A 20,740-nucleotide genomic window follows, 5' to 3' on the forward strand; every position below is an offset into this window, starting at 1 on the left:
CTGCATCAGGCCCGGCTCAGTGCATCTTTTGACTTAATGATGGGGTTATGGACATGTAGCCCCATCCTACCAGAAGGGCATGCTGGTCATCAGTGGTTTTACTTTATGGTGCCCATTTCCCCAATAAGTTTATGAATTTCCCCCATGCAAGTGGGACTCCATGTTTTTGGTCTCTACAAATGCTGCCTGACAACACCTCACACACATGTTCATGTATGCCACGAGTGCCTGTTTCCTTTTGCCCCAGAGTTTAGGGAGGTCTGGAATTCTCCATGTACAGACCAAAGGATAGGGCCTGGAGCAATGATGATGGTTCAATGCAACGTTTAAAAATGCAAAAGAATCCACAAAGCTTGTTCTGCTGTGTTTCTTAAGAGCAGAATTAAAAGGCAAAATGTAAGTTTCCACTGGCCAATACTACAAGTTCTACATACCCCTAGCCTAAGAAAAGATTACCATTCAAAATTCACATTACAGACTACCAAATGCATATCAATCTCCCACCCTGCTAAAGTTTTTTTTAAAAAATCATAATGTAATCCCTAGAAATCAAAGACTGAGGAATCCTGATAAACTAAGCCCTCTTAGATCAAGCAACAAACCCAACTTCTTTCTGCTACCCTTTGTTTACCTCTCTTCCCTCCCTCCTTTCTTGCAGTCCTTTCACATCTATTGTGGATCAACCACATTGCTTGTATGCTAAAGGAACTTAGGAACATCAGATACTGCTTCATCACTTGCTTGGGAAACACCATATTTTTGTTATTTTAAAAAGATTTATCTATTTTCTGAAAGGCAGAATGATAGAGATAGAGAAGAAGGGAGAAACGGATTCTCTCCTAACATACCTATAGTATAGTCAAGCCTGGCCAGAGCAAAGCTAGGAGCCAGAAACTCCTTCTGGATCTCCCATATGAGTGGCAGGGGTCCGAGTACTTGGGATGTGTTCTCTGATTTCCCAGGTGCATTAGCAGAAATTTCAACAACAAGCAGAGGAGTTAAGATTTGAATCTGTACTCTGATGTGAGATGTCAGAGCTGCTAACAGAAGCTTAATCCACTATACCACAGTGCTCGCCTCTATTTTTAATTTTCAAAATGTATTTATGAGAGGGCCTGGCACGATAGCATAGTGGTTAAAGTCCTCGCCTTGCACACGCCAGGATCCCATATGGGCACCAGTTCTAATCCCGGCAGCTCCATTTCCCATCCAGCTCCCTGCTTGTGGCCTGGGAAAGCAGTCGAGGATGGCCCAAAGCCTTGGGACCCTGCACCCGCATGAGAGGCCTGGAAGAGGCTCCTGGCTTCGGACTGGCTCAGCTCAAGCCGTTGCCGTCACTTGGGGAGTAAACCATCGGACGGAGGACCTTCCTCTCTGTCTCTCCTCTTCTCTGTATATCCATCTTTCCAATAAAAACAAATAAATCTTTTTAAAAAATGTATTATGAGAGAGAGCTGCTGGTTCACTCCCCATGTGCCCGCAGTTAGTTGGGTCAGGGCTGGGTGAGGCTGGGACTATACCAAGGGGCCAGGAGTTCAATCTAGGTCTGGGTTGTTGGTCACTGAAATCACCACTACTTCCCAGGTTTTGTACTAGCAGGAAGCTGGAGGGCAACATAGGTTTCCTAACTGATGTCCCAACCCTAGACCAAAGAAAGGTCTGCCCCATTGGGGAACATTTTTAATAGTAAAGTTTCTTATCAATAGGACAAACATGTGAAAAATCATGACAATGGACCACAAAAGGCCACGTGTTTACACTAGAAGAGTAGAAACAAAAAGGCACAGCATCTCTCTCTTTTTCTCCTTTTCCCCAACTGTTTCTCAAAATTTTAAGACATTTCCTTACTAAACAGTAGCTACTTCCTCCAACACAGATGTGCAGTAAGGACAATGTTCAGCAGGGAGGGCTACCTCTCAAGAGTGGTCTTCACTTGGGCGACCATATTTCATGGTCAGGAACCTACTTTGTTGACAAAGCAAGAGAGAGTAGGACCTTATTCTCCAGGGTACATGGTTGTGGCTGGGAGAACCAGTGCCAGGTCAGACTTCCTGCTGGGGATCTTAGTTCCCTGTCTACCACTGCTAGGCAAGGGTGGGTCCTGGGCTTGTGGGAGGCCAGAGTACCAACTGGTACCAAGGCTCCACCCGCTGGCCGCTCAGCAGCGAGCTCTGGGGTCTTGGGGTTATCAATTACTACCTAGGAACATCCATGGATAAGGTCACTGTTCATGTAGGTGAGGAATGAATCCTAAGGGACACCCAACGACAGGGCCACTGTACTTGCAGGTAAACGAGGGGACTGAGACCTGAAGATCTTTATGGGTCAGACTGATACAGCCTAGATGGGAGTCCTGGGTTGAACTTGTTAGCATGGAACATGGCTGACCACCAAATGCCAGTGCACATACAAGCTGTGTTTTGGTCCTGTCTAACAGGGCTATATCCCAGTACCTGATAGTGAGATAGATAGATGATCAGGAGATGGGTCACATTAGACTGGGCCATGACACCAACCAGCACACAAAAGAACCTGGTCTTGGGTTGAATTCTGTGGGAGATATGTGGACCCAGTCCCATTTGTTAGCTTGAGGGTGGGGTTGGTGATGGGCTGAGCTAGACATGACCACGGAACACGCCAATGCTCACCAGTACTGGGGCTGGGAACAAGCAGCGCAGGTCCAGGCTCCAGTACCCGCATGAGTACTCTAAAACAGAGTGTGGGGTTGGCCGGGCTACACTAGCTCATACGAAGGCTGGGACGAAGGGGGAAGTCCATGCTGGGTAAGGGCCAAGCATCCACTGCCATGTGTGAGATCTGGGTCTGGGAGTGGCCTGAACAGGGGAACCTGGGAAACTTCCCTAGTGGGTCATAGCTTCAGCTGATGAGCACGTGGTTCAGGCCTGGGTGCTGGGCAGGTTGGGCAGGCTGGGCAGGGTAGCTCCTTTTGTCAGCAAGTATGTGAGTTGGTTTTGCAAGGGGGCAAACCATAGCAAGTGCAGAAATCAGGAGGGCATGCTGGTCATGCTGGGGTAGGCTGTCACATCTACTGATTTGCATGAACCAGGGATAAGAGCAGACTGAGCAGGGCCAGGTTGCAGCACCAACCAGCAAAAGTTAGGACTGGGGCTGGCTGGGCCAGGCCAGGCTACAGCATCTAAAGGCAAAGGCCAAGACAGGAAAAGGGCTATGCCAAGCTAGGTCAGAGCAACCACTGGCACACATGAGATCTGTGGGTGGGATCAGGCTTGGTTAGGGAGCTAAGGGGACGCCCTGACTGAGTTGTGGTTCCCAGTGGTGAGAGTGGGGGCCAGAGTGGCGGCTGCATTCTGATTTGGACATGGACAGTGTCCTTTAGCATAAGGTTGGACTGGGTCTGGGTCTGGGTCTGGGGTGTGCCAGACTGGGCTAGACTCCAGCACCTACTGGTGGTTGTGAGAACCAGAGTGGGTGTATGACAGAATAGGCTAGGTCTCTGCCCCTGTTGAGTCATGTATGAGCTACAACTGAGTGTGGACTAGGCTTGGCTGGATTGTAGCACCTAACAGTAAGAACTGGGATTGGGTGAGAGCCAGTCAGGAAAAGCCACTGTTTCTGCTAGGACAGGAGGTGGACTAAGTAGGGCTGGCCTATGGACCCACCAGTATGCATAAGAACTGGCATTAGGAGAGGTTCTGATGGAGGAGCTTGGCAACTCCTCTGTTGGGATACAGTCCCTGCAAGTAAGCATAAGAACTACGACAGGTAGCAGCCCAGACCAGGCTAGGTTACAGTACCCCTGGACTTACCTTTGGTTCAGGTCTGGGGCAAACCAGGGTAGGGCAAGTTCATATTACCTGCTGGCAAATCCACGAGCCAGAATGATCTGTGGGTCATGCCAAGTCAGGCTGCAATACCAGCCAGTTCACATTAGGGCTGGGACTGGGGGCTGGCTGGGCTAGCTAGGCTGTAGTCCTCACCAGCATGAACTGGAACTGGGGGCAGGTTGGATCAGACCAGGCTACAGCACCCACTGGCAAATGCTGAGGAGAGGCAGGCCATGCCAAACTGGGTCACAGTGCCCAACCAGCACATGTGAGACCTGGGGGAGAGTGGATAAACCTGGTTGGGGGCTGCAGGGAGATCCCCTGTTAGGCCACTATTCCCACTGGTGAGCGTGAGAGCTGGGATTGGGGGCAGACCAGGCTGGGCAGGGCTACAACACCTGTTGGCCTGCATGTAAGCTGGATTGGGGACAAGCCAGGCTGGGCAGACTGTACCTACTGGAGCATTCATAAGCCAGAGTGGGTGAGGCTTATGCAGATGCTGCAGATGCTGGCATGGGGGCAAACTCTGTTGAGTTTATGTAGTACTACCTGCAGAGTGCTAGATCTGGGAGTAGGAATAAGCCCATTAGGGAAACAGTGGGCACCTCCCTCTTTGGTTGCCACTCCGATGGGTGAGCATGAGAACCAGGACTTGGACATATGGCTAGATAGAGAATGGCACCTGCTGGTGCATGTGTTGGCTGGATAGTGGGGCTTGATGGGTTGAACTAGGCTTCAATGGCCAGTGGCACGTATGAAAGCTGAATGGGATGTGAAACAGACTGAACCAGTCTGCTGTACATATCAGCAAGTGCAACTAGGGCAGGGGGCAGGCCTTGAGGGGGTTATTGCAGGTCACTCCGACCAAGTTACAACTCCCACTGTTTTGCGCGGGTGCCAAGTGTGTGGCAGGACTGGGTTGGACTGCACCATCCATTAGTTTGTGTAGAAGACAGGGCTAGAGACAGAACTGACTCAGCTATTGCACTTACAGTGTGTGTGAAGGTCAATTTGGGTGATGGACTGTGTTGGACCACGTATTGGCTTGTATACACAAGAATCATGTCTGGGATCACCTCAGATAAGGTTTCTTTGGGAATCCCCCCAACTGAACCACTGGACTCAGAACTCCAACCATGGAGAAAATTGCATGGTCTGACAGTGAAATGCATGTGTCAGAGGTGGGCCTCCTCAGTACTTAGAGCAGTGCACAGAATATCCAGGTGCACATGGAGGATATGGCAGTACACTGGAGCCTGCAGAGGACACCTGGTACCATAACAGAGGACAGAGGACAATTGATCAACTACCTCAGCCAAGTGTCGTCAGTTAATACCTGGTCAAACGGGGTCTCTAAGTTGGACTACGTCAGCCAGTGGACTCTGGAGAGATTTCATCATGATTGGAGTGGAAAGATCGGCAGCAATACAGAACTGCTGAACTATCAAAGCCACTTGAACAGGACACTCAGAGCATGCCCCACAGTGGGGACCCCGGGATGGTTGGGAGGCTGGGTGTGGTTTCTCCCCTTATCTCTCCCTTCCCCCCAGATACAGGAAGGAAAGAAGACAGTGTGAAAGCAATGATCTCATCCACTTTCCTCTAGCCCTTGACCCGTTGCACCCTAATCAAATATGCAAAAATTATAAAAAGTAAAATTTATACAATTAAGAAAAGAATATGAGAAAAAGAGAAAGTGGGTAGGAAGTCGACTGACAGATACACGGATTTTGGAAATGAAACCCTGCATACTTGTCAAACTCTACTCATACTTTATGCTGTGAGAATGAAAGGTGTAACTATTCACTGAGCTGAAATATCCTGGCTTAGGAGGCAGAATATAAACTAAGCTTGAGTTTCTGAGTCAGAAAACAAAACAAAGAGTATAGCCGAGGCTCACACGCACAAGTGGCTGAGAGGAAAATACATTACGATCCAGAGTCACAGCTGCCAAGAATTTTTTTTTCTTGCAACTTGGAAACAGCATCCCTTTTCTGCCGCACCCACCTTTCCTCTCGTCTGGCTCAAGCTGGAAGGTTGTTGGATGTGCATCAAAAACTACAGAACCCAGAAGCTGCCAAGATGATTTTTGGCTGCAGCAGTCTCAGAGGAAATTTCCTGGAATGAGTTAAAGTGTCCAGATCTTAAAGCAGCACAATTTTTTAAAAGCCTAGCTATAATTTATTTACCAACAGACATGTATTGGGATGTCCATAGCACCTTCGTAATTACCCAGAAGCAAATTCACCCAATTGACCATCTATAGTGGGATAAATGGAGGGCAATTCAGCAGTGAGAATGCACAATTTAGATGTGCACACAGAAAGACAGGAGCCTCACCAACAGAATACTGAGCTAAAGGAGCCAGGCATGAGAGTGCACACTGTGTGTTTCCAATGGATATAAAGGAAACAGACATGGCCAAATGCTTCAAAGTGATATGTAAACCACCGGCAAGGGTTACCCAGGGGAGTGGGATTCATATACACATGAAGAAAACGTAAGGCTGCGTCCAGTGGGACGGTGGTAAAGTTTCTGTTTTTGATCTGGGAGCTGATTACAGTGGGGGTGCTTGCGCAGCTCATTAAGCTATACATTTACGATATGGGCAGTTTTATAAATGGATCAGTGCAACGGTATGAATGTGCCCTCCAAAAAGTTCATGTGTTGGAAACTGAATCCCCAAATGTATAATGTATACATTCACGGCATTTGGAGGAGGCGCCTTGGGGAGGTGACCAGGATTAGATGAGGCCGTGAGGGTGTGTTTCCCACGGTGACTTTAGGAACTTTCGAAGAGAGGGAAACCCAAGCCAGCCTCCTTGCTCAGCCTTCCCATGTGATGCCCTCTGCCATGTTTTCATAACCTCACCAGAAGCTGAGTATGTGCAGGGCTGGGGTCTTGGACTTCTCCACTCCAGAAGTGAGTCAGATGAATGACCTGGCCTTGGGAATTCTGTTACAGCAACAGAGAACTGGGACAGATAGGATGTGTCAGTGACAATACCTGGCAAGTGTTCACCTTCAGCAGTAGTGTGGCAAGGGCATCCTGTGTGGCAACACACTACTGAGGGAAGGACCACAGGGCAGCTACTTCTTAGCCTCGGAGCCAAGGAAATGCATGGCTCAGAAGATAAAATTCCAAGGAGCAGGGAAATGCTGTTGTCAGATGAGGGCTCAGGAGAGGTCTTTGGTGTTATCAACCTGAAGGTTAATGTCAAAAACAAGAGCAATTTTGATGCATGGTGTGGAAGAAGAAGGGCAACCATAGCCTCCAACGGACAGAAAACTAGAAGAAATTATTTCAACCACCTTTTTCGTGTTCAGCACACAGCATGGTGAGGCAAACCTGACCTGTCTCTCTAACGTTCTGTTCAGTTGGCCTCTTAGCTTGTACAGGTTTGTGTTCTAATTCTAAATTTGGACCTATCTCTCCAGGCTTTTCTCCCCATCTAGAAAAGGCTTTTGCAGCCGGGGAGACTGCATAGGAGGAATATACAAAGCTGAGTTCTGCTGGTTCTGTCAGTCTCAGGGAGCCAGCCCTGTGTCCACAGTGGACAGCAGATGGGAGTGTGGTGCCACAAGTCTCCTGCAGGTCTGTCTTTTGTTTCTCTGTGCCCTTCACTGGCTGTGCAGCTGTCCTGGGCTGGAGCCAGAGAAGCAGCACTAGTCACTGTAGGGTCCTCCCTTCAGCCCTGTGCCAAATGGGGATCGAGGATCGAATCCCCATTCTCCAAAGGTTGCTCTTCCTGTTGATCCAAAGTGAATCCTGTCACCCTGACAGCATTAATTCATAACCTACCTGCCCACCCCCAGCCCTGGCACACACACACACGGGCCGTGGGTAGGGGAGAGTCATTGTTTGCTGCTGTAATACTGTCTCTACAAGGTTTATCCTTCCATGAGACCATCTGGGTTTTGCCAATAGAAGTGCCTGAACTTCACCCTGTGGTTTGTGATTCTGCTTCTTGTTACAAACTGTGTCATGTTCGAGGAAAAAAGCAAATTATGGAAAAATGCCCGAATTTCCAAATAGTTGGGTACAAAAATAAACCCTGTTTTCAGGTGTTTACTTATTTTTGTGCTTTTGTTTGAAAGGTAGAGAGACAAGGACAGAGATCTTGCATCTTCTGCTTCATTTCTGCCAAATACCTGCCCCAGCTGAGGCTGGGCCAGGTTACAGTGGGTGACACCGTCACAAGAATCGCCTGGCTCCTGGAGGTGAGACACATAGACAAGCATGTGCTGTTGGTGCTGGAACTCATGGGACTGGGTGCCAGCACTAAGTGTTGGAGCAGGGCAACCCGGGGGGGGGGGGGAAGGGATGAGGTCAGGTTCAACCAGACCCTGGCAGTGGTGTCCTACTGCCATGCACACAGGGCAGCACAGGGACCTGAAGCTAGACAACCTGCTGTTGGGCTTGCATGTGGACCTCCAATCGCCTGACCTTGGCCTTGGCAGCTGTTGCTGGTGGTGAGTGGCTTTTGCAGTACTCCAGATTCCTGGGCCCTGGAGGCCTTCCTGCAGCACTACGATGCCTCACAACAGGTCGCCAGCCTTCTGGGGGTGGGAGGACAAGGATGAGGGGCAGGGCTGTGCTCTGTGTGGTTGCTAGGTGCTGTCATATCCTGTCTGCCCAGCCCGGACGGAGCTCCTGGCACAGCTGCTAACCACAGACGCCTGGGAGTGGCCCTTGGCGGAGCTGGTGAGGACCCACCAGGTGGTATAGCCACTGCCAGGAAGCAGCTGAGGAGCATGAAATCACCTTTGTGAAGTTCCTGGTGTTCCAGCCACACCTCTCTGGAGTCTTTAAAAAGGAGCTGTATTAAAAGGTTGCTCTAGAGAACACTGATTTTCCGCTTTTGACTCTTTCAACATCCCCCACCTACAAGCATGATGATATGAATTACAAAGCCAATAGTCACATTTAGAAATCTCACACTTCAGCTTTTCTCTAAAACTCTCTGGAAGAAACACTGACACTCCTTTAACCCGCTCTTTTGTGTGTCTGAAGTTATCATTGTCTTTGCCAAATGTGAAAACACAACTGGAAGAAACGAGTGTGAAGGGCTGGTGCTGTAAAGACAGCGACCCCTCCCCTGCCCCACCTCGGATGCCAACATCCACATAGGCGCTTATTGGGGTGTTGGGGTTCCGGCCACCCCTCTCAATCCCAACTTACCACTGATAGGCCTGGGAAAACAGCAGAAGAAGGCCCAAGTACTTAGTCTTCTGAATGGAGTTCTAAGTCATTGACTTCAGTTGGCCCAGCCCTGGCACCCGTGGCCATTTGAGGAGTGAACCAGCAGATGGAAGATTTCTCTCTCTCTCTCTCTCACTCTCGCTCTTTCCTCTAATTAAATAAATACTTTTCACAAATTAAAAAAAAATGTGTGAATTGTATTTTGGAGGTATTTTATAATTTAACCAGTAGGTATGCATAGTAGACAGGAAAAAAAATTTTAAGGTTTATTTATTTATTTGAAAGTCAGGGCTCTAGGGAGAGAGACAGAAAGACAGATCTTCCATCACTGATTCACAGATGGTTGCAATAGTTCAGGTTAAGCTAAGGGGAAGCCAGGAGTTTGATCCAGGTCTCCCATGCGGGTAGAAGGGGCCAAGCCCTTGGGCCATCTTCTGCTACTTTTCCCAGGCCATAAGCAGGAAATATTGCATGTGGTGTCTTAATTTGTTATGCAACAATGCCGGCCCGTGAGCATTCGAATTCTTATCTCCAGCCTGGTCCAGCTTTCTCCATGAAGTTAAAAATACATCCAACTGTTCACTCAAGATCTCCACTCAGGTGGAAAAAGGCATCTCACACTAAACATGTGAAACATGGGGTCCCTGAGTTAATCATCCCTCTCCACAGCCCCGGTTTTTTCCACAACTGCTCCATCTCAGTTAGGTTACAGTCTCCAAAAACACAAAGTTAATCCTGACTCCCTTTCTCTCAGACTCAGTAGCTCTGCCTGCCAATTTTACCCTGAATCTGATCACTTCTTAGCAATGCTGCTGCTGACACACTGGACCAAGCCACCATCATTTGTGCCCTCAGAATTATTCATGCAGCTTCCCTCTTTGTGTTCTTAGAGTCTGATTTCTTAAAGCAATTACCAGTAACACTCTCAAAACAGAAAGGACCTGCTAATGCAACAAAGCAAGAGGGAAGTAGGAGGGATGATTTTTGAAATTTATTTTCTTTCCTCTGCTTCATGTCTCATGTCTCACACCAACACATCCTCAATCTATCTTCCATGCTGCTGCTGCTAATTCTTTCTAAAAGGCAAGTCCTGTACCATTTCACCCCCTTCAGGGTAAGCCCCAAGCCCTTGCTCACCACAGGCAGCATTCCTTCAACTGCAGTCCTTTGCCTTCCTTCTCCTTCACCTCCCAGGTAATCCACATGCCCTCACCTTATTAACTGCCTGGAGTTACCAGCCAGGGAAATTTCCAGGGAGAAGAGACAGAAAACGTTTCTGGAGAGACAATGCACATTTTTTTTGAGGCCTAATTCAGCATGATTAGTTTTGCTGAGTGAAACTTTGGTTGTATCTCGTTTCTAAACTCTGGCTAACACACACACACACACACACACACACACACACACACACACACACACACACACACAAATGCAAATATGAAAACTACCACAATGATACCAAGAAAAGCCATTGCAATGACAATGCCAACTAGTACACCATGAATGTGCACACTACAACAAGCACAGGGCAAAGGCCTTCCCGTGTGTCCACTCATGTCATCTTTTCAACTACTCTGCAAAGCACAGGGACTTTACCTTAGGTGAGCAGCACAGGTGGGCTAATTTCTCCTCATCCTGAAAATGCCAGGGGATTTCAAAAGGTCTGTGACAAAGAGAGAGAGAGAGAAAGGGAGAGAGAGAGGGAGGGACAGAGAGAAAGAGAGAGAGAGAGAGAGAAAAGGTAAGTTTGTTTTAATACAAAAAGTTTGAAATCTTAGAAATCTTCTCATAAGTATGCATTTTCCATGAATTGTTGAAGACTTCTCAATAATATACTATTTCTTTAAAAAAAATGTTATAATCTTTTTCATCTTTTTAAAAAAGAGCTTATTTATTTTTATTGGAAAGTTAGGTATACGGAGAGGAGGAAACACAGAGAGGAAGATCTTGGGTCCATTAATCCACTCTCCAAGTGAGCACAACGGCTGGAGCTGTGCCAATCCAAAGCCAGGAGTCCGGAGCCTCTTCCTGATCTCCCATGCAGGTGCAGGGTCCCACAGCTTTGGGCCGTCCCCCGTTGTTTTCCCAGGCCACAAGCAGGGAGCTGGATGGAAAGCTTGGCCTCTGGGACACGACCCAGTGCCCATATGGGATCCCAGAATGTGCAAAGTGAAGACTTCAACTGCTAGGCTACAACACTGGGCCCCATCTTTTTTATCTTTAATGAGATTTCTTTTTATAAATAAGGTCTAATATTATCTTTTATAGATTTAGTGGGATGTCTCTTTTTAAAACCATTCACAATCGATGCTCGGATATAAGTAACACTCCTCTTATTTGTGAATTGCTCATTTTGTATACTCTCTCTTTAGAGGTCAGTAGTATCTTAGAATTTCTACAGTCTATCCATCTTTTGAGTCATCTGATGATAAGTTAAGGGATTTACTGAAAATGCCTTTTTATGAACATAAATGGCATATATCATTTATATGGATTTATATGAATTCCTGACAATCAGTAATGTAAGATCATAACAATGATATTTTTTACTAAAACAATGTCCTGTCTCCATTCTAGGTAAAAAAAAGTATCATTTGTTTGTGAGTATTATTTGGTTAAATCAATGTTTTTGTATCATATTTGTCATCTAAGTTTGCTAACCTCAAAAAAAAAAAAAATGTTCGCGGGCCTGGCAGCATGGCCTAGCAGCTAAAGTCCTCCCTCACCTTGAACACGCCAGGATCCCATGGGGCGCCGGTTCTAATCCCTGGCAGCTCCACTTCCCATCCAGCTCCCTGCTTGTGGCCTAGGAAAGCAGTGGAGGATGGCCCTAAGCTTTGGACCCTGCACTCGTGCGGGAGACCCGGAAGAAGTTTCTGGTTCCCGGCTTCAGATCAGCACAGCACCAGCTGCTGCGCTCACTTGGGGAGTGAATCATCGGACGGAAGATTTTCCTCTGTCTCTCCTTCTCTCTGCATATCTGACTTTGTAATAAAAAATAGATAAATCTTTAAAAAACTGCCTGCAAATATTGATTAAGTTAGATTCTTCGGCTCTATGAAATTAATAATACTACTGTTAATAATGGCAGCTAATATGTAACAAAGGCACATGTAAGGTATCATATTTCATAATTAATGACATTTTTGTTTTATTTTGCTTTCCTTTGGCTTGTAGGAGACAACACCACAATACCTGCCCTGTTTTCCTACAACTGGTGCCAGATGTAATTGTTAGATCACTTTTGTTAAAGAGAATTGAACTGTAGCAACATGCGCAATCTATCATCTCTCCCACATAATTCTTAAATGTTCATTTTCTCCTCTAGAAATCATTTCTGTTCTGAACCTAAACATATTGAACTTTCTCTTGTCCTAAAACACAAAAACACTAACAAAAATACTTTCTCAATGTGCACGCCTCCCTAGCTATCTCTTTTCTGTTTCTTCTGACACTGGCCAGGTTTCTTGACCAAGTGGCTATGGGCCTCCGCCCTGCCTTCCATTGCTTAATTCCTTCCCCTCTGGATTCCACCTTCAACCAAACCACCGCTTTCCTCACTTCCACCCCATTGCCAAATCAAAGGAGAATTTTGCCCTTTTATTTTATTTCTAGTTTATTTTAGAGCCTCTTCCTCCAGCCCTTTTATAAAGGCACTTCCCCAGCTTCCAACTTGACCTCGCTCTTGCACACACAGGTGCGTTTCTCTGGAGTCACAGTTTCACATCGTGTGATGTTCCCTGGTCTACCGGACACTTTTCCACAGTCATGAACTGAAACACCCACGAGATTCATGGACATCTCTGCTCTGACTCCGTTATTTCCTGAATTCCTTATATTTAGAATGAGACATGGTATCTTCCCTGTTTTTAAATCTTTTCCTCTTGATTCTTACTACTTAGTCTATGTCAAGACTCCCTGGACTATTTTAAACTTTCCCTAACTCTCAAGCCTTTGTTCGCTCAATTCATACTGTTACTAGTATTCTTGACACGAACCTGGCCATGCAGGTTATTCATTTGCTTAAACGCCTTCAGGAGTGTCCCCATCGGCGGTCAAGATGACAGGTCTGTCTTGTTTGTAAGGACTTTGGGGATCCGATCTCGCTCCCATCTCTCCAGTTCCAACCCTGAGACCTCGCAGGAGGGCAGGCATCCCCCATCCTCACCCACCCAGAGAGGCCAGAGGGTCCCAGATTTGAACCGCAAGCCGCCTCTCCACATTCCTATTATCGTGGAATTTTCCCATTCTAGTTCCTAAGATGGGCAAATGTTAATTCCTTTTTTAATTTTTGAAGCTTGGAAATGTGCTTAAATAGGATTGCAAACGGACAGAAACGAGCTCATTTGAACTGGAATGCCACATGGCACTGGAAACAAGATCGTACTTCAAGGGTTTCAACATAGCGAACTGCCAACGACCTTAACACTGAAAAGCTGGGAGAGGAAAAAAAGTTCATAGTGCCTCCCCGTCGGGGAATCGAACCCCGGTCTCCCGCGTGACAGGCGGGGATACTCACCACTATACTAACGAGGAGCTGCACGACAATTTCCCGTCTGACAAACCCTTTACATCTTCTAGGCCCGCCTCCCGGCCTCAACATTCAAATTACTACAGAATCTGCCGGTCCTGTTGCCAGCGCCGTTTTCATTAAAGTTCAAACAAGCGAGTGTTCCATTTCCTTTCCCCGCTGTATCCCTCACCATGTCTCACAACCTCTCCTCCTCTAAGTGTCCCCCACTTTCTCGGCCTTTTCCTTCGTCTCTCCCGCCAGGAACCGACAGCGTTCCCCTCACGGCCCTCGGCACACTCGCTCCCAGGCAGCCAAGCGCACGCCTCGCCGCGCTGCACCACGGGACTTGTAGTTCCGCCCTCGCTGCCCCCACGCTCCTCTGATTCGAGGAAACTCGCTTTCCCGGCGTGCACCGCGAGCCACTCCTCCTCTTTTTTCTCCGTCCCCGCCCGGCCTTCGGACTCTCAGTCGGAGTGTCGGCAGCCGAGTGTGGGTGAGCGGCGGCATCCCTCAGAGCCATGCCCGAGATTGTGGATTCCTGTTCTCTGGCCTCTCCGGCCTTCGTCTGCCGGACCAAGCACCTGCACCTGCGCTGCAGCGTGGACTTCACTCGCCGGGCTGTGACTGGCATCGCGGCGCTCACAGTCCAGTCTCAGGAGGACAATCTGCGCAGCCTGGTACGGTGCGCGCCCAGTGCCCGCCTTCCCCCGGCCCCTCCGCGGGAGCCAGGTCCTCGGCTCTCCGCAGCCCGCCAAGCCGCGCATCCACACCTCCGCTTCAGCCGCAGCTCTCGGCGTTCCCTGCAGTCCCCTACCCGCCCCGGAGCGGCCGCTCTGCAACCCCACGGCCGCCCCTGCTCGCGTTCCCCCTGGTGTCTCCTTGGATTCTGTTCCGGATCCCAGGGCTCACCTAGCGCTGCGTCCACACACCTCCGCGCCCAGCCCCGGGTTTCATCTTTCTACACTCTTGCTCCCTCCCCCTACAGTTCTCCCCTTTTGCTCGGCCTTCAGCCCAGACCTCCCCCCGTCCTCAAGCCCCGGACTTCTCCCCGCCCTGGCGCTCCTTCCTCGGTGCACGAGCTCGGATCCTGGGATACCCTGGGGTATCTGACCCCACGCCTCCCTCGCTCCCCCGCAGGTCCTCGGGATCCCGCCCGCTTGCTCGGTTCCGTCCATCTCCCTGCCCACTGGAGCCGAAGCCCTTCTGCAATTCCAGCGCCAGATTCCTCCCCTCTGCCCTGCCCGCTTCCAACCGCTGCTTTTAAACTCTGGGAGCAGCTGTTGGTCTACGGGTCCTTCCAAGCGCTTGATCCTTACAATTCCCCGTGACTGACTGGGTGGGACATTCAGGCTTCCTTAGCATGATTCAAGCATACGGTTTATCTCTCAGTCGTTGCTTCCAGGGAGCGGGTAATTTTGAGGAATCTGAGCTGTCTTACCCTTTACCCAAAGATGTGCTTACGTTCGTGGAATGTTGTCCAGCGATTTTGTCTGCCCTGCATAACCTATATTCCGTGTTCTTATGAAATGATAGTGTTTGGATTGTGGCATTTAGCTGGACAATGTCCTGGAAGAGCATTTTAGAAACGAGAGGGACAAGGAAAGAACAGCTGGGGCTTCTCACCAGGGCCGGATGATACAGTTAATTTTGCACAGGGTTTCTGTCCGTTAAAGCAATCAACTTAGGGACGTTGTAAACTGGAGTGGGGAAATTAGCAAGGTCAGATAATTGGGCGAAATTACCAGTGTAGCCTTAATAGTTTTTGGTCTTCTTTTCCCCACTTGGTTAGTGGGTCTGTATTTTGAGGTCTTTCTTGTGAATGGGTAAAAGCACTTTCTTTCTTGCTCTTTGTGCTGTAACATTTTACTAATGAATTTGAACTATACAAAGGACCACTGCTCATGTGTATGTGTGTGATACATAGTTACCAGGAGTCCTGTAAGAAAGGAAAAGCGTGTTGAGAGCAAGAGCAGAAGTATTTCCTTGTAGGCTGCACTTTGGTCTTTAAGTACCACGCTATCTTATTAAATCAAAGGCGGCTTGACTTGGGTTGGGCTGAGGTCAAGTTCTGTTTCAGTTCAGTCTCTCCTTTTATGAAAAGAAAGTCGGTTTTTGCTTAATAGAACCCTTCTGCTCTGGTCTGTTTTTTTTTATTTATTTATTTACTTATTTATTTTTATTGCAGATATACAGAGAGATATACAGATATAGAGAGCAGGAGAGACAGAGAGGAAAATCTTCCATCCGATGATTCACTCCCCAAGTGAGCGCAGTGGCTGGTGCTGTGCTGATCTGAAGCCGGGTATCAGGAACCTCTTCCAGGTCTCCCACTCAGGTGCGGGGTCCCAAGGCTTAGGGCCGTCCTCGACTACTTTCCCAGGCCACAAGCAGGGAGCTGGATGGGAAGTGGAGCTGCCGGGGGGTGGGTTAGAACCAGCTCCCCTATGGGATCCTGGCGTGCTCAAGGTGAGGATTTTAGCTGCTAGGCCACGCTGCCGGGCCCTGGCCTGTTTTTTAAAAAGAAAACCTTTGCTTTGGTCTCATATGCGAGCCGGGGTTGGTATGCTTAGATTTGGAAAAGGATGTCCCAATTTAAAAACCTGCCTGTTGTTTAGCATGTAAAATTTTTAAACTGTGTTTCCTGGTTGACGTGTCTTTTTAGTGAATGAGAGCTTGGACTGATTAAAACGACAGATTTTATCCAGGGAGGCCTGTTTGCAGTGCAGAGGGACCACTTTTTATAATTGTTTGCATGTTTGTAACTATCGGGTTCTGTCCTGTTTATTTACTTCTGAAGTTAGCCTGTTTCTCTTCTCCACTCTTATGCACCCTTGAAGGCAGGGGCTGCTTTATGTCTACATTACAGCTCATATTTCTAGTGCAGCATCTGGCTTGTAAGAAAATGCTCAAAAGTTTGCTTAATGGATGGTTTAAATATATATGGGTAATTTATTTTATTTTTGATGATGTTTATGTAGTTGAGAGGGATGCATGCCTATGTGGACCACTGATTAGGGTGGAAAGAGGTAAGGAATAAGGGAAAGTGAGTAAGACAACTGCCTCCAATCTCCTGTTTTCATCCTTGAATCTGGGGAAAAGTGGAGAAAGATGGGGAGAGAGCCACTCCCAGCAGTCCAACTGCATCAGTACCCGGGAACTGTGGACTGTCACCTGATTTCATCCCACGGTCCCTGATGTAGAGCATGTTCCCAGGGTACTGCACTCTAGTGGTTCTGATAGTTCTGAGATGCTGTTGATTTTGTTGTTCCAAGGTTGAGGAAATCCTTTCAAGGTCTACTGGCTGACGCAGTTCATCTTACAGCTATACTTGTCCAGATACTCACTGTCAAAGCTTGGACAGGAAAGCTGTCCAATTTGTTCTGTGGTATTAGATGTCCTCTGCAGGCCTCAGCGAACTGGTTGTCATGTCTCCCCTGTGCATCTGGACATGCACAGGCTTCAACAACTGAGGAGGCCCAGTTCTGACATATGCACTCCATAGATCACAGATCCTGGGATTTTTTTCCCATGGTTGGAGTTCTGAGTCCAGTGGTCCAGTTGGAGAGTCACCAAAGAACCCTCACCTTAGGTGGCCCCAGAACTGACTCCTGTGTGTGGCAGTGCCAGATAGTGCAGAGTCCGGCTCGATCTGTGCCCCCTATCAGCCTACACACACGCTGGTGGTATTAGTTGCCTGGTCATTTCTGTCCACAGCCCCATCTCATGTGCAAACCAAAGGATACTGTGGGTTTTTTTGTTTTGTGTTGGTTTTGCGTTTTCCTTTTTCATAGCCCTGTGCAGATAACAAATAGCAAGTATGAATAGAGAATAATAAGGCAAAAACTCTCTGCTTTATAACATGTATGATGTAAAGCAATTGAAGCATATGGAGGAAGAAAAAGGATAGGAAAATTTAGCATAAAACTCACTACAGATAAAAATAGGCCACAGGGTCAACACAGAACTTCCTGAAAGTTTCTGTCCAAAAACAAAACCGGTGACATAACCCATAACAGTTAACTAGGGGCTTAAAATTGCAGCTCTGTTTGGGAGGTGTTGATCCAAGAGGTTGTAGCAAATTGCAGCAGCGATAATTCTCTACCGTAAGTAGGCCTGTTTTTTATAACTATATGAGGGTATTTAAAAAAGTGAGTGGATATTTCGCCAGCTCTACTTTCAGACCAGAGATGGTCTCCCCTAAGAAACTGTTGAATTTATCTGGACAATAAGATGCTGGACTCTATGCATGGTACATGCTTGCAATGTAGGAACCATGAGTGGAATTGAACTGTACTACTGCAACAATGTGGAGGAATTCATCATGGGGGAGAGCATGGGGAAGAGTTGGGGAAATCCCAGAGCCTATGAAACAGTGTCATAAAATGAAATAAAAAAAAAAGTGAGTGAAGGGGCAGATGATTGACCTAATGGTTAAGACCACTGGGGTTTCCTACATCCCATGTTGAGGAGCCTGTGTTTAGTACTCAGCTTCCTGCTATTACAGACATTTGCAGGCAGAGGTGATAGCTCAAGTAGTTGAGTTCCTGTCACCCATGTGGGAAACCAGGTTTGAATTCCTTGCTTGGACTAGAATTCTTTGCAGTGGCTAAAACTATTATTACTTAACCAGCAAATTGAAGCATACACACACTCTCTTTGCCTCTCAGATAAAAGATGTAAAAATAATTTTTTAAAGATTTACTTATTTTTAGTATAAAGTCAGATATACAGAGAGGAGGGGAGACAGGAAGATCTTCTGTCCAATGGTTCACTCCCCAAGTAGCCACAACAGCTGGAACTGCGCTGATCTGAAGCCAGGAGTCAGGAGCTTCTTCCAGGTCTCCCATGCAGGTGCAGGGTCCCAAGCTTAACTGTTACTCTTAATAAGATACAAACCATATATTCTGAATATATAAGTGCAGAAATATAATAAGACAGTTCTGCTAATTTAGAGAAACAATAACAGTTTAGGTGCCCTCAAAAGAAAGTAACCTGGAAGAAATAACTGCCCGCTAGGAGGGGAACAGTTGATGCTTATAATGCAGTTGGCTGCCCTGAAAAGAACAAAAGGGAATTATACCAGAATAGAAATTTTATCCCAAACAAAAATGGACTCCAGAATGATGGGAGTCAAACTGAACGATGACTGTTGTGACTCTTTCCTTGCACTTATCACCATGACCAATCAATAGAGAACAGAGGCTGTTGGGAAATGAGCCTTTCTTGGCATTCTAACTCCCTATTCTTTCCCAGAAAAGATACCGGGGGGAAAAGATGCCAGATACAGAGGGGAGATCTCACAGTCCAGGGCCTGACCTGGGGTGGAGGTAGAAGGAAAGAAAAGCCAATATGAAACAGTGTATATAAACCTTGATTGCTTATGTGAGATCAATTGTGTATTGTTTTGATCAAATCTCATGGTACCTTGAGTTTTATGAACAGATTTAAGAAAACAGGAAGGAACTGGCTAAGATGTATCATGATGGCTTCACTTTTCAAAGCATATAGAATAATGTATTGATGTTTCCCATGCAAATGTTGAACAAGGAATCCAATCTGGCTGACTTTCTGAGGGAGGGATGGTGGTAGAACTACAAACTGGCAGTCTTTTGAATAGATGGCATGTTAGAACTAGGGAGTGAAGAGTATGGTAGGATAAAGGGCCAGTGATACATCATTGGGATATATCCACATTTGGGAGTCATAAAGAAAGGAGGAGGAAAAAAGCTTTGGCCAAGTAGGAGAGCCATTTATATGTGAAAGCAGAGAAGCTGAGAAAGGGAATTCGACCAAATGGTGTGGTCCCTAAGACAGAGGCCAAGGTTATGGACCGGAACAACCGCCCTTTCTGTAGCAAAGTAGCTAGAAATGATATTAGAGGGGAGGATGAAGTGACTGGTGATGAGAGTAGCAGCTGTCGTTGCCCTTGGAGTTTAACAAGGAAGGAAATAGTGGATAGAGGATTGAGTGAAGGTTCAGAAATAATATATTATGAGAACCTTGTTTAGGTTATATAGAAGCAGTTTTATGGCATAGAAAGGTTGGACAGCCTCCGCTTCATTAGTTGAATGGTCAGAAAAGGATATAGTTTCTAAGACTTGGGATTATTGAGATGGAAAATAATCAGATGCTTGCTTGCACTCTTTCCTGCCCAAAACAGAGGCTTTGACTGGCCATAGCAAATAGATACGGTCTCCTAGCTGCAGGGTCATTTGTTCAGATGGACTTTCTAGACATAAAGCAATGATGTATGAGTATATTTTGCTTATTTGCCTGGAAAATGCAAGATTTTAAGTTTTGGATATTTGGAATTACACCTTAGGAGTATGATATACTCATATGAATATACTGCATATGAAAGTTCACTATGGGATGGGACTGAATTCTGGGACCAAATGGTGAAATATGTTGAGGAGTCAGAGTGAAAGAAAATCAAGTTACAGGTGCAGTTCTTCACACCAGAGAAGTTAAATTTTAGGGGATAGAATTAAGGACACTTTTGGTGTAACTTACTTAAGCCCCAAATTTGCATGATTATGGCAGAATTTCATTATACATATATATATATGTATTTCATTATATGTGTGTGTGCGTCTATTTATACAAACTTAAATCTTAAAACCAAGAAACTTTGGGAAGCTTAGGGTCTAAGATAATGAGACCTAAATTAACTTTCCAGTGCTCTAATTCTTGTCATTTCACCCTATACTTTACTCTGTACTGATAGCTGGCTGTACTGTGTAATGATTGTGGTTCAGATTTTTCAGTTTTTTTTTCTAATGTGAAAACTGATTCTTACGATTTAAAATATTAATTTAATTTTAGACTTTGGATACAAAAGACCTTACAATAGAAAAAGTGGTGATCAATGGGCAGGAAGTCAAGTACACTCTCGGAGAAAGACAAAGTTACAAAGGATCGCCGCTGGAGATCTCTCTTCCTATCGCTTTGAGCAAGTATGTTATTCTCTATCTTTTATAACTGAATCATGAGGAGATAATTTTAAGTAATTTGCATAGTTTTCTTTTCCCTTTTCATCTGTGAATATGTAGCTGTTGGTAAACTGCTCCTACTGCCTTGTTCAGGCTGAAGTTTATAGGAAAAAAAAACTATGTAATGTCAAGATACTAAGGACATGCATTGTCTAAATTGCTGCAGGCTAGGATTTCGGATAAGTGTAATTTCTTTAACCCTCTTCATTTCACAAGCATTTAGAGT

General features: G+C 46.5%; 1 protein-coding gene, 1 long non-coding RNA gene and 1 other non-coding gene across 4 annotated transcripts in view; 1 reads left to right on the plus strand and 2 right to left on the minus strand.

The window, feature by feature from the left end:
- The window catches only part of LOC121156689, a 136,746-nt gene extending 123,063 nt beyond the window's left edge, over nucleotides 1-13,683 (minus strand). The window contains exons 1-2 of the long non-coding RNA XR_005883911.1: nucleotides 13,529-13,683; nucleotides 10,606-10,672 (exon numbers count right to left, since the gene is read on the minus strand). This is a non-coding gene — a long non-coding RNA (uncharacterized LOC121156689). The remainder of the gene's footprint in view (nucleotides 1-10,605; nucleotides 10,673-13,528) is intronic.
- On the minus strand, nucleotides 13,474-13,545 carry TRNAD-GUC. The gene has a single exon. It is a non-coding gene; the product is annotated as a tRNA-Asp (tRNA).
- A 293-nt stretch (nucleotides 13,684-13,976) lies between the features above and the next one.
- LTA4H (leukotriene A4 hydrolase) overlaps nucleotides 13,977-20,740 on the plus strand; it is a 34,908-nt gene continuing 28,144 nt past the window's right edge. For both annotated transcript variants that reach the window (XM_040980506.1, XM_040980514.1), the window contains exons 1-2: nucleotides 13,977-14,199; nucleotides 20,348-20,478. In XM_040980506.1, coding sequence (XP_040836440.1) covers nucleotides 14,041-14,199; nucleotides 20,348-20,478 — 290 coding nt within the window. In that variant the 5' untranslated portion in view covers nucleotides 13,977-14,040. The remainder of the gene's footprint in view (nucleotides 14,200-20,347; nucleotides 20,479-20,740) is intronic.

Source organism: Ochotona curzoniae, unplaced genomic scaffold (assembly GCF_017591425.1).
Source record: "Ochotona curzoniae isolate NIBS_2020 unplaced genomic scaffold, NIBS_Ocur_1.0 contig_1014, whole genome shotgun sequence".
In the NCBI taxonomy this organism is placed as follows: domain Eukaryota; kingdom Metazoa; phylum Chordata; class Mammalia; order Lagomorpha; family Ochotonidae; genus Ochotona; species Ochotona curzoniae.